This window comes from Daucus carota, chromosome 5 (assembly GCF_001625215.2).
Source record: "Daucus carota subsp. sativus chromosome 5, DH1 v3.0, whole genome shotgun sequence".
Lineage (NCBI taxonomy): Eukaryota > Viridiplantae > Streptophyta > Magnoliopsida > Apiales > Apiaceae > Daucus > Daucus carota.
This window is the reverse complement of record NC_030385.2, coordinates 46,612,912-46,627,991: the sequence shown is the minus strand read 5'-3', so window position 1 is coordinate 46,627,991 and position 15,080 is coordinate 46,612,912. Positions and strand designations below refer to the sequence as shown.

The 15,080-nt window shown below is 31.4% G+C and overlaps 1 protein-coding gene across 1 annotated transcript; it reads left to right on the top strand.

Moving 5' to 3' along the window:
- Positions 1 to 8,291: 8,291 nt before the first annotated feature.
- On the top strand, positions 8,292 to 12,709 carry LOC108220016 (uncharacterized). The gene is made up of 7 exons (XM_017393648.2): positions 8,292 to 9,288; positions 10,456 to 10,572; positions 11,429 to 11,607; positions 11,692 to 11,785; positions 11,914 to 11,991; positions 12,097 to 12,198; positions 12,341 to 12,709. The coding sequence occupies exons 1-7, from the start codon at positions 8,815 to 8,817 to the stop codon at positions 12,485 to 12,487; spliced, it is 1,191 nt and encodes a 396-aa protein (XP_017249137.1). The 5' UTR covers positions 8,292 to 8,814; the 3' UTR covers positions 12,488 to 12,709.
- The last annotated feature ends 2,371 nt before the right edge of the window (positions 12,710 to 15,080 follow it).

The window sequence follows — 15,080 nt, the reverse complement described above, 5'->3', positions numbered from 1 at the left end:
ATAACTCACTGGGACGGAGGGAGTAATAATCTTTGCTTACAAAACCTGATCAACCACGCATGCACGACTGTGAATGTTTCTCCTGCATAATTTTCACTCTATTTTGTATTCTGTTTACTAATCTAATTAAAATTTATCTTGTAAAAAGATATTTTACATATTTACAGTATCAAATTTAAAAAAATATACTATAAAAATTAAGATTTTCTTTCAATATATTAGTTTCTGATTTACGAGTAACTGATTTAAATTTTTAAGTGAAACTTGATTAAAAAGAAAGCCAGCCAAATAATTTATTCTTTCCTCCTCGTATTCAAAAATCCTAAGATAGTCCATTTTCATTGATTGACACTATAGTTTACCCTGTTCTAATTATATCTGTTTTTTAGTTATGATTAATCAAGGTGATTAGCAAATCAATATTCTAGTGTTTGTATCTAGTTCATAATGCTTCCCACTTATTCGACTAATGTTAAACGGACCGCAACAGATCCGGACCGTTAACTGTTGACAGATGTCTAACGGGAGGACAATCACCGTACATATCCCGGCGGAGAGTGTGTGTTCATATTCCAATGTCCAATTAATAAATCAAGATCCGAACCACGACGATCATCCACCTGATGGGCTTTAACATATGTAAACTGTCTTCACATACTTTGGACTTTAATTGTTCCTTGACAACGCGACGCGGCTATATTTTCTACTCCGTATTTTCACTAGAGATTCACTCTTTCAAAATCTGTAAAAATTTAAATTATACTTGATCGATATAATCAAGATATATTATTGCTTATTTAATTTTTCCCAGCAATTATTAGGTGAACTCGGCCTTTAAGTGCTTGTTTGGTATACATCAATTTATATAGGAATTTATTAGTCAGCCAATTATTTAGCAGCTGATTAGCTAATTTTATTTTGTTATTGTGATTATATTCTGTTGATGAAGCAGAAATAGGACCCCATATATATGATATGAACAATAATGTATGATTAACCAGGTTGTATTACGGAAAATAACTGGAATTATAATTTGATATAAAATTTTATCATGTACGTATTTGCTGAGGAATAATTTTTGACCGGAAAAACTTGTCAGATCATATCACAAACCGATGAATTTGATAGAGATTAAATTTGATATAATCACATTAAACTAGTTTCTACTGAATTTATCCAGTCAATTTTAGCTTCTTTTGTGTGTTAGTTTGATCATGTTAGAAATTGCAAATCAGAACTAATCAATTGACCGACCGATTCAGAATTTGTCGGAATTTTTTTTACGATATATCGAAGATTCTGAGTAAATTCAAAGCATAAGTAATAAATCTATAAAATATTTTTTAAAATTATTATGTATTTTAAATAAATCGAAAATTCCGAAAACACCGGATGCAATATATTATTTCGATAATTTAAAAGCTGCTCTATTTCAAAATAAAACTAGGATAAGAAGCATGCACAAACGTTTCCGGGAAGACAAGGAGAACACCCCCAACGTGTGAAACAAAAGCGCCTGTTTATGGCCCCCTAAATTTTTAATCGGTTTGGCTAGTGTGTGCCCATGGGCACATGCTAAGTGCGGAAATTTTTGTATTTTGGGAGATTTTGATTGGTTTGGTTGGTGTATTTGCATGGGGTCCACCATTATCATTAGATAGGAGCCAATCAAAATGATCCAAGCACAAAATTTTCCGCGCTTAGCATGTGCCCATGGGCACACCATAGAAAAACCGATTTTTAATTACTACACTAATTTAATACGGCCCTTTGAAAACAACATTAACGGGAAACGCTCGTAATCATCTTCTTGGGAACACCCTTTCTACTTCCCCACTTCACCTCCTCTCCTCTCCTCTCTCTCTATATATCTTCTTCTTACTTTTTCTTCATTAGCTTAATAAGAGACTAATTCTCTCTAGCTTGGTTATCTCTCTTTTAATATGTGTGTTGCCAAAAGGAGCATGAAGCATGAGGAACTACATGGGCTTGGAGTGCTAGAAGAAGGGTTTCGAGATCTTATAGCTGGGAATAATAGTAGTTCTTGGATTTTCCACAACGGTCCGGTGAATGACTTTTGAGAAAACTTGTTTCCGGTGAAGAATTCATCGGTTAGGAGGATTTTACTAGGCGTACATGGGAAAGCCAGGCATTGCTTTTATTGTTCTTCATATTCTTCAATAATATACATATTATTTTCATTGTTCTCTAAATTTTGCATAGAGATATAGATATATTCGTTCTTCTTTTTCTTTCCTTAGAATATAAACCATAATCGAATCCGAAATCTAAAAAAGAAGTGAATCGTTAGTATATGGTACAATATAATTAATATACTCCATATTTTAACAGTATTATTTGTTCAATGTTAAATTTGCTCAAGTTAAGGCCTTAACTTAGTTTAAGTGTCAAGAATGGCTTGACGAATATCTTAGAGTTAGCCAACTCATGAGTTATAGGAGGTAGTAGTGTACATGATCATTTGAATTTTTCAGGAAATATTTACTGGAATATGTTCAATAGTTTTACTTTAATTTGAGAATTGTTGATGAAAGATTGAAAAATTAATACCCTCTGTGTTTCAAATGATGTGTTTGAAGATATTTACTTTCATACCATTCACAATATTTAATCAATTTTTATGATTCTAAATATACTTTTTACACATATTTTAAGATCAAAAAATGTGGTTTTGTTATTTATATAAATTTCCTTTTGTAAATAAATATAAATAATAAGTTTTATCCAAAAGAACAAAATTGAAATAATTTCTGGACCTAACCACGTGCAAAAAGATATAAAATATAATATATTCGAGAGTTTTAATGTCGTAAATGTTATAATTTAATAATTATTTTGATCACTATTCAAATTGTTAATGTAAATATTTAAAAAGTAAATAATATATTAATCTCTGTACAATAATCTCAAAATCCAAAAATTACTACTGTTTGAAAATGGAAAAAAGGAGCATACTTTGGCCTAGTGGTATCTTGATGTATATTCATGACATAGCTGTGCTTTTAAAATTGTAGTACTAAACCATGACACCAAGGTCATTTTCCTTTTTCGGAACCCCTAACAACCAACATAATTAAACTTATTTAGGAGGTGATATAATCAATTGTTTGTATGAAATAAATTAAATACTCGTACAGTATAGATGGAGTATCCCTTATGCTGATGTAGTCTGTCACAATAATTATGTTGTTCGATAATGTTTATCTTACGTTTGATCACCTATAATTTAGAATTATATTTATTAATTACATACAGATTAATTAATATTATATAGACATACCGTACCCTTTCATTTTCAAAAATATTTTTCTTTCAAAAATAAACATCGGCACCTGTACTAAAATCCAACGACCTAAGTATAAATATTGAGAGTTGGTAGAATACAACCTGTCTATTGACTTTTAATTAATACACTTGTTGCCCTAACTGCAATAATGAATGAAGTAATGGCTATTGTTCCACGATAAATTCTCATTTTTCATTTTATGGTAGCTTTGATAGTTTAATGTAAAAAAGATTAGTTAGCATTCACTCCGTTTCATTTTATGAAACACGTATATATTTATTTGATTTAATTTTGAACATATAATTTTGGTACATATATATTTTATAATTTTAGTGTAAAGTAGTAAATATTAATTATATACAAATTAATTAATATTGTGGAGAACTATTTTGAGGAAATAGAATTACCATCTTAGCATAAGGTACATTATAAAGTGACAGTCGTTTTGATTTTTTACACGTAATTTGAGATATAAAAAAATATTTTTCATTTAAAACAATAAGTTTTGAAATATATTATATAAAGATATATTTTTCTAACAATTCAAATTAAAAGTGTCAAAAAACAAAACCACATTATCTGCACAAATGATGTTTGTCTGTGTTTCTGTTGAAAGAGTGAAGAATCAGGATTCATTTCTTATCGCAAAAATTCAAAACTCGTTCAAACTTACAAGCCAGGCCCATTACGCCAAAGGTTTTTATTTGCTGACCTTTTCATGTTCTTATAATTAAAGATTCGCATATTTATTATTTTATATCAAATTTATCTATTATTTGTTTAAAACTTTATACCTGTTAAAATTAAAATATTATAAGAATATTAATGGGCTACAACTAAATAAATAAATAGTTGATTTGTTGTGAGGCCCATATTGAAAAAAAATATAGTGATACTAATACTTTCCGGACCATTCAAGTTCTGGCCCATTCTAGTAATACTTTTCTTGGACAAGAATCGTTCAGACTTAGATCAATAAGAGTTCGGCGCCGAGAGTGAGATTGGGTCAGAAAGTGTTCTGTCCTGGTAATCAACTACTCACTCCGTCCCACCAGATTCTTTACAGTTTCCTTATTTGGCTGTCTCATCCATTTTTTTACATTACAAAACTTTCCTAAAATAGTTAATGGGTCCCACCACTTTTCCACTTTTTCTTCCTTTTCAGTTTTCACACTACTTTTACTCCACTATCTCTCTTTTATATATTAAAAATCAGTGGGTCCCGCCACTTCACCCACTTTTCTTTCTCTTTTCTACTACTTTATACATATTTCTTAACCTCCGTGACCAAGAATTGGGTGGGAGGGAGGGAGTATATAATTATATTTTGACTTTTGAATATAAATTGATTAATTAAATATTGTTGGGATCACCTTTTTAAAAATGTCACATCCTCCGTGACCAATCACCATTTAAAACGATGAAGGGGAACCAGTAAAAATTTCTTTCTTAATAATAATAGAATATATAAATTGCTATGAATTAATAAGAATCGAATCCCATCATAAAAATAAAAAAGCTAAATACATATCATCCAAGCTGTTTTATCCTCAATCGAGGAACCATGAATCTTGTTCCATGCGGATTTATCAGGTTGTGTTCATTTGGATGGGAGTGAGAAAATAAAACAAAGTTTGTAGTTGATCTGGAAATTCTCTATAATTTTCATTATTTTAATCATTTGATTATTTTAATTATAGTTCTTTTTTTTTGAAACAAAAAAAAAGAACAAAAATTCACATGTTTTGAAAAGAATGATGATTCCACTCCTACATCATATCCTACATCATATCGCAAGAAATTTGAACTCATTTATATTTAATTAATATTTTCTCACACTTTCTTATATTTTCATAATATTTTTATATAATTTTTTTATTTCATTCTCATTCATTTTCATTTTATGTTCTTTTTATGTAAGTGAATACAGCTTTAGAGTTATTTAGACCGGTTATATTCAAGACGAGTCTTCTTTTACAAGAAACTCAATAGCACTATAGCAGCACCAATAGTCAAGATTATGAAAAGTAAAAAACATTTTCCGATGAGAAAATTCTATAAAAATCTTAGATAAATAAAAAGCTGCCATTTTAAACGTAGATACAAAGCATATGCAGTTTCCGGCCATTTGGTTTAAATGAAAGACTTACTTATCCGTGAGTAGTTATTTATACGTGAAAGATAATTTTGAATTTATATATTTATAAATTTTATATGATTATAATGTAACAAGTATAAAAATTATTAATGTAATAAAAATATTGTAAAATTATCTTTTAAAACGATTCTATATATATTTATAAAATCAAATTTTATAGTCAAAATATAAATTATCCACAAATAGATGCACAATGTTTTTAACAAGAAGGAAAGAGGAGTGGCTCGGGTTTGTCCACCACTACTACTAGTCTTCATTGCTTCTTCCTGACTCCATGACTCCATACTTCATCTCAATATCATGTAAGCTTTGGCTGATTTATCTGCATCACATTTAGGGGCCGTTTCACTCTTATTAAAATAGGTGTTTCTTGTTTAGAGCAAGAAGATAGAACTACAAGTTAGAAGCAACTGTAATTAAAGTGTTTGAATAGTAATTAAAAGTTATGAAATACAAGTTAGTATTCTTAATTTTTTATAAACAATTATTAATTTTTTACACAAACAATAAAAAAAGTAATTCTAATTTATAACTCCTCGCCCGACTTAAAAAACCGGGCTAAACACCCGCTTAATGACACAAGTTCGAATTCTCATATGATTCCAATTATCTAGAATTATAACCGAACTCAATATATTGTTTATATTTAAATTTTAGTTAAAATATCCAATTTAAATAACAAAAAATTATGTAAAAAAGTGACACACTCAAATGAGAAATTATTTATTTGAAATTGTGATAATTTAATATATTACTCATGATCAGTGTTGTAAAAAGCGGGAATCGGACTTAATCGGCGAAATTACGAAACAAGTATTAATCGGGGATTAATTGAATTGATCGGGGATTAATCGGATTGATCGGTGATTAATCAGAGATTTAATCAGTTCGGCGAGATAAGGAACATGAATTAATCGATTATTAATAGGGATTAATCACCGATTTTTAGAACAGAGCTCATGATACATGGACACCCATAATATAATTATTTGCCATCAATTATCATATTAAATTATTAAAACTTATTTATAATAATATAAAAATAATATTAAATTATTAATCTTGAAATATCATTGACTATGTACGGACATATCTTATAAATTATATGTATTTTATGTAATCAGATAAACGATCATTCTAGCTAACATGAATGATTACTATAAAATTATATTCTATACTTGACAAATTCAAATATAGATACAAAGATTTAAGTGCATACTCATGAAATATATTAAATCATGCTGAAATATGTGATGTTTATAGATATTTCTGTTTACTACGGAATATTCTGTTTACTACGGAATATTTCGAGCCAATATATCACGAAATCACTTCAATTATAACATTAATTTATATTTATATATTTATTAAATACATAACAAATCGAATTGGGTGCATATTCAAACTCAACTGACAAGCAAATGAGTAAATTTTCGTATCTTATTGGCTCACAAATTTGAGCGGAAATTACTACTCCCTCCGTCCCCCTCAATTGTTTACATTGAAGGGGGACACGGAGATCAAGACAATGTATGAAAAATGAGTAAAGTTGGATGAAAAGTGGGTAAAGTGGTGGGACCTACCAATATTTAATAATAGATTTGAGATAGTGGAGGAAAGTAGTGGGTGTAATAGTAGTTTTTATTGTTAAATATAAGATAGTAGGGGAAGATAGTGGGTGTAATGATGAGAAAAACTTACTATTTATAGTAATGTAAAAAAATGAGAGGGACATCTCAAAATAGTAACCGTAAAGAAATGAGAGGGACAGAGGGAGTAATAATTTAATCTACCGGCGCAACAACTCCACGACCCAGAGTGTTTGAATACCCGTGCAAATCAAGCAAGATATATGATGAAATCTAAAACCGAGTCACGGACGTTGAAATACAGCAACTTATGTATGGTGTAGCACTACTACAACCAAATGGCCTCAAAACGCGTTTTAAATTGATTGTTTTTTTTAGCCTCGAGATTGTATCGCTGCACATTCCAAAATTACATAGACGGATACTCCTTCCATCCCAAATTAGATGACCACGTTGACTTTGTACACGTAACTTTGGGTGCATTGACCGTCTATTTCTGAAATTTATTTTTTTATTTTTTCTTTTGTAAATGAAAATTTTGTATTTTAATTTTTATTTGCAAAAATAAAATTTTAAAAATAAGACGTGTAGTTATGCGGTCAATGAACTTTAAATTGTGTGCCCAAAATCAACGGGGTCATCTAATTTGAGATGGAGGGAGTATTTTAATTAATTTTTTATTATTATACCCCATCTCAAAGTAGTAATTTTATTTTGATTTGGCTTGGTCAGATTGAACAATTTTTTGACCCACGATTGTATATATTGCATAATTCAAAAAAAAAAAATGACCTATTTTTACATATATTATTCGGTTTATAAAAATTATAAGAGAATAATTTTTATTTACGATCAAAATTTGATTAATTTAGTTATTGAAAAATCAAATACAACCATTATTTTAAAATGTAAGGAATAATTAACTTATGAAAAATAAAAACATCTATTTTGTTAGAACAAATTCATTTAGAACATCATAGAAGATTCACAAGTTAAAAGTTATTATTTATTTTTGTTTACTGTTTTATTTTTATTTTTCTTAAAAGAATTATGTCTCATTTTCACATAGAAATAGGGTTTTGAAACAACTATTCTCCAACGTGCCCAAACCGAACCCACCGCATGACCACAACTCCATTGTTAACGTTATTAACGTTGTCAATTCAAATTTGTACGTGGCCCCATGTGAATAATGCAAAATTAACGATAAAGATTCCAGTAAGTAATAAATTAAAGTGTTAAGTATTTTCTAGCATTCCAATTTAGACAAATCAACCTATATCTTCTCAGCTCCGTTTTATTATCTTTATTTTCTCTTTAAAATTAAATTAAATCTTTTATTTTCTGGATCACAAAGTCACAAAGATACCCTCCTGTTTCTTGCCTTCTTCTTAAGCGTCTTTGCAGAAGCAGCATCAATTATATATATATATATATTTGTTTGCAGCCCTGTGATTATCTGGGTTTGATTTTCTTGTCCTTTCTTGTGGTGTTATCATAGTTTATAATAATATTTTTTTAAAAAAAAAAATCTTTTGAGCCCACTTTTCTTGAGCACCCATTTGGAGAAAGATTCAATTTTTAGCATAATTTTATCAAGAATTTGAGGACCCAAGTGGTCAAAATAAATAAAAAATCAAGATTTTAGTTTTTTAAAAGAGCCCTTGTCTCAGATGTTTTGATTTAGTTCTTATAGTAATTCCGGGTTCTTGATTTCTTGGTTCTTGATTCTTGATACTAGATTATAGTGTGTAGATAAGATGTTGGGTACTCAAAGGAGAGACTTGAATTTTGACTCTAAAGCTCAAGTTTCGATTTTGAGGCCAAGCATTCATGCCAGAAGGGCTAACATAGTTGTGAAGTTTCAAGATCTCTATGGGTTTACAGTTGAAGGCAATGTGGATGATGTTAATGTATTGAATGAAGTTAGGGAGAAAGTGAGAGAGCAAGGGAAAGTTTGGTGGGCACTAGAGGCTAGTAAGGGTTCAAATTGGTATTTGCAGAGTTATGTGTCTTCTACCATTAAGGCTTCCCTGAATTTCTCGAATTTAGTTAATGCGATTTCACTGAAGAAGTTGATCAGGAAGGGAATTCCTCCGGTTTTGAGGCCAAAGGTGTGGTTCTCATTGTCTGGTGCAGCTAAGAAGAAGTCTACTGTGCCTAATAGCTATTATAATGATTTGATTGTTGCGGTGGAGGGGAAGGTTACACCTGCGACTAAGCAGATTGATCATGTGAGTAGTGTCTTGATTGTTTTTGCTCTTCGATATATGATGATCTGTTGTTTTGTTTTTTTTGATGCTTTTGATATTGAGTATGGATGATAATTCGAAGTAGTGAATTGTAATTGCTTGTTTCTGATTTGTTAATGGAAGAAGGAATGTGTTTATATTGACTGCTACTTTTGAAAAGAGTGATTTAGCTGTATATATACACTATATTTGACACTATCAGATCATCATATAGACTCATGTTTTAATTTGGATCGAAATATGGAGCATTTGAAATTCCGTTGGTAGGAACACAGAAGGAACTTATAAACACTATGAGATCAAGATTACAACTGAATGAAAAATTGTTTGCAAATATATACATATATATATATATATATATATATATATATATATATATAGAGAGAGAGAGAGAGAGAGAGAGAGAGAGAGAGAGATGTTTCAGGCTCTTAAAATGCATGGAATTGAGTTGTTATTATGTTATTATCAAAGTACTCGTCTCTGTAAAGTCTGTATCTGTTTATGTTCTAATAGGAATTTTGACATGTTCAAGATCTTCATTTGTATATTGTTGTAATTTAAAGTTACATCGGGCCATCGGGGGCAGCATATACACTTAAGTGTGCCCTATGTGGGTATTGCCTAGGATAAGAGGTGGAAAGAATGTTTCATTCATTTGCACAGGCATTCTTGTCAAAGGATACATGGTACTAATGTACTAAGTATGATCTACACTACCTTGCACCCACTTATGGAGATATTATTAGACATGGCAGATTATTATGCAGAATTTAGTTAAACTCTATTGCTTTTATACCAAACAAATGGTGTAAATAAAATTTTCTAAGCGTAAATGCTATATAATAATCCATGACCTATATAAATTGAAAGTAAGTACACTGTATATTTGTGAACATCATTGTCTCGGCTAGTCGCCTATATGCCTTGGAATGCCAGCGATCTGATACTGGCATGGGCAGCTGATCATTCTGAGATACATGTAGCCAGACTAAACTTCCATAGTTCCATCATGTTGTTCTGTACTTCATTGCAAGTTATTTTACCTTTGTAAGCTTGTATCATTATATTTTTTGAGTAAGCAAGATAACAGTAGAATTTTTTAGTACTAATCATTCTAATACTTGGAAATGTTTTATTGGAGATATGCAGGACCTGCCACGAACATTTCCAGGTCACCCATGGTTAGACACTAAAGAAGGTCATGCAGCTCTCAGACGTGTTCTTGTTGGGTATTCATTTCGTGATTCTGATGTTGGCTACTGTCAGGTGCGTACTTTACATATTTAAGTAACTTATACATCAACTCAGTTCCTACCAAAATTTTCCAATATATGCATGTTTGCAGTCACATCATTCATATTGGAAATTGGTATAAATGCGATGAAACCAACACTAAATAATACTTGTGCAATATCAACTTTTACCAATGAACTAGGACATAATATAAACAATTTTTTTTTTGTTGTATATGGTGTAAGGAGATATACATGCTTTCCCCGACTTTTAGACTTGATAAATGTTAGATCCAGGCTCAGAAATCATACCTCTAATAAGCATAGATGCTACACTATAACTAACTAGCATATCTATAGTGCTACTTCCTGTGAAGTTTCAAGACGGTAGATTTTACTTCTTGCCTATTAATTTTAGCTTTTGCATTGTTTATAGATCCCGGCTGTTGGTTCATAATAACTAAAATGACTAATTTCTGATTCTTTAGGCAAGGCTTTGGTTACTTCAACGTCTCATTAATTATTGAGTGAATCGGCATCATGACCTATCACTAACTGCAATTTAGGCACAAATTAACATTTATGTGTGATTATATGCTGCCTGCTGTATTGTTCTGTGTTTTTTATTATGAACTCTTTGTTGCATCTCTTATTTTCTGCAACATTACCTATCACTGACCGCAATTCAGGCACAGATTAACATTTGCATGTTACAATATGCTGCCCACTGTATTGTTTTGAACTCTTTGTTGCATCACTTCTCATTCATAATTTGGTCAAGCTTTTGATAATTAAACTTGATAAACAATTGTTGGGTAAATGTTGTCAGGATTTTAAGTCTGAAAGCTTGCAACTGCATTTTAATGGTCTGGATGTATATTTTGATGCAGGGTTTAAATTATGTTGGAGCATTATTGTTGCTTGTAATGAAAACTGAAGAAGATGCTTTCTGGATGCTAGCTGTCCTCCTGGAGAATGTATTAGTTAATGATTGTTACACGACAAACTTATCAGGTTGCCATGTTGAACAAAGGGTGTTCAAGGATATACTGGTTAAAAAATGTCCAAGGTAATACCATTCTTTTATGTTCTCTGACTAATCATCTAAAAAGTTGGATTCTGTTGGGTTTTAAAATTTCCAAAACAAATGCAGAATAGCCGCTCATCTGGAAGCTCTGGAATTTGATGTCTCCCTAGTTGCCACCGAGTGGTTCTTGTGCGTCTTTTCAAAGAGCTTGCCCTCAGAGGTTAAACTTCTTTATCACAATATGCATATACCACTGGATAGAGACTAGAGACAAAGTCATACACACACGTCAATTGCTTCCAGTTTCAGGATTGTTATTACTAAATTCTTTTGTGTTTACTTGTTTAGACAACCTTGCGGGTGTGGGATGTCCTTTTTTATGAGGGTGCAAAGGTTCTTTTCCATGTAGCTCTTGCTATTTTCAAGGTAAGAGTTTTTCTCCTAAAAGCTCACGGAAAGCTTTTATTCCCTAGCGTGTCATTTAGATGAATATTGAGTAATGCTAATGAAGTTCCGGTTCAATGATTGCAGATGAAAGAAGAGGAGCTGCTCGTGGCACAACATGTTGGAGATGTAATTAATATATTACAAACGACCACCCATCATCTCTTTGATCCTGATGAACTATTGACGGTGAATCCTCTCATCTCACCTTTTACTTCATGTCTCGTCTAGCACAGATCATTTTCCTGATCATTTTTTTTTGTAGCACCGGTTTTTTTCTGAAAAACAGTACCAAAAACTTGAAGCATGTGGTTATTCTTATTAAATGCAGGTTGCATTCGATAAGATTGGCTCATTAACACTTACCAACATATCAAAGCAACGGAAAAAGCAGGAACCGGCAGTTATGGCAGAGATTGATCAGAGGGTGAGACGGCTGAATTCGATGACTGAATCAGACGGTAAAGAAATCTTGTAGCAGATCAAACTTTGATCATCTGAGGGAGTTGCTGCAACTTTGTCTTTAGAAACTTAGTATGCTAAGATGTAAATTTAATTGTCGAACACTTGGATTCTACTGCAAATCGGAATCAATGCCTCTGAATTGAAACTCAGTCCACTTATATTATGACTTCGGTTGTAACGGAATTTTATATTTTTCTGTAATTTACGATCTTAAAATGATAATATGTTTGGCTAATGATGAGAATGACCTATTTATTAAAAAAATCCAATTGTTAGGACCCTTTCAAATTCAATTGTAGGACCCTTTCAAATTAATACATGATCCTACAGTTTTTGCTTTTCACTGTTGGATGAAAATCCGGATGAATAAGGAAAAGAGGTAATTGCATATCGCACCCCCTAACTATCGTTCAAAAACGATATTGTATTTATACTTTAAGAAACTCAACTCGCACCCCTTATCTTTACATTTCAATAACGATATGCACCCCCTCCGTTAAATTTCGTTAACTTCCGTTAAATTCCGTTAAAATACTCCTTCCGTCTCAATTTACATGTCCTTTTTGCTGTTCGAGGAGTCAAATTGACTAATTTTTGACCAACTATGAGAAAATATTTATTTATTATTTTAGAAAATAGAAGGTTGCATATTAAAATAGACTGGATTTACTTTTTGATGATATTTTTTTTAAATTTTTGTTTAATTAAGCTATCCCCAAGTCAAAATGATTTTACATATCAAATGATTTTAAAATAGATATAGATAAATATTATGTGATATTAAGTACTTAAAATACACACTATTTTATATATATAAATAAATATTATGTGATATATATTATAAATAATACATAAATTTATATATTGAATAAAATATAGAGGTAATTGCATATCGCACCCCCTAAAATATATAAATTTATATAAATTTAAGTATTATTTATAATTAATATCACATAATATTTTTTGTTTATATTTAAAATAGTGTAAGTGTATATTTTAGGTAAATTTAGTCTATTTTAATATATAACTTTCTATTTCCTAAAATAATAAATAAATATTTTCTAATAGTTGGTCAAAAATTAGTCAAATTGACTCCTCGAAAAGCAAAAGGGACATGTAAATTGAGACGGATGAAGTATTTTAATAGAAGTTAGGGGGGGGGGGGGTTGCGTATCGTTCTTGAAATGTAAAAATAGGTGGTGCGATTTGAGTTTCCAAAAGTATGGGCACAATATCGGTTTTGAACGTAAGTTAGGGGGTCCGATTTGCAATTACTTGTATAATGACTTAACGGAGTTAACGGCGTTAACGGCAGAGGGGTGCATCTCGGGCTTGAACTGTAAAGATAAGGGGTGCGAGTTGAGTTTCTCAAAGTATGAGTACAATATCGTTTTTGAACGATAGTTAGGGGGTGCGATATGCAATTACCTCTAAGGAAAATGATCACTTACAACGCTTTTGAGTGCCGGACGTACTCCCGTCCAACAGAACCTATTAAAAAAAAAATTATAATTCTGACTGAACATTCATCTAACGATCTCAAAATTATATGCCACCAAACATGTCCACAGTCATCAATGATTGTGAACCACAACCTATTTGATTATAGAGACATGTAGATACATGTACAAAGAGAGTTGGAATCCCTGTGTCAAGTAACCAGTTACTCTAAAACCTCAAGGTGTTTGATTTGCCATTCGTGCCACTATAAATTGTGAGAATATTGGGGGTGGCAGGGATCGAACCTGAGTCCTCTGCCAACCTCGCTCTGATACCATGTCAAGTAACCAGTTACTCTAAAACCTCAAGGTGTTAGAGAATGGCCCTTTCCAGGATCTTATATTCTAACACCCTGGAGACTAAATATTTTGGAGACTTTGGAGATCACATCCAATACCATTGGATTAAAACATAAATGGATGGTTGAGAAATACAGATGGATAAGTGTTTTCATTTTTAAAAATGTAAAGTAACTACTAGTATGCGATAAACAAGGACCGTATTTTGAATCTTCAACTGCTACATATCAATATCCCACTTTCTACTCCAATATGTAGACAATTGCAAATTAATTGCTCTTCAATTACTCCTCTTAATCATATCAAAGGGATTGCAGGATAATTTCGGTATCAAACAACAAGTGCAGAACGGTGATAATGGGCATTCGAGCATTGTCCCCTAGATCATTGTTGTAGGTCAACAAAAAGATAAACATGATTACGACGACAACCCTGATTGCTTTTCATGTACCACGATTTGCAGAACTTTCACTAACTACATGTCAGAAATATGCAAAACAAAACAAGACGTGCAGAACAATTGAAGATGGACAGTATGAAAAACAGGAGGAACAATTGGCAGATATGGAGGATAATAATTGTGGTGAGATTAGCGGAGAAATGGTCATCCGGAAGATCGAAACTAGATGTGTACTAGAAGGAGAGATTAAGTTGTACGGGAAGAAAGGTTTAGTTATGTAGATATTATTTTAATTATAAATTAAGTTTATAACAACTGTTGGATTATAACTGAAAATGGTCTGGATGCTGGTTTCCAAGTCTCCAAAATTATGTGGTCTCCACAGAACTTAAGCCGTACAAAGATTC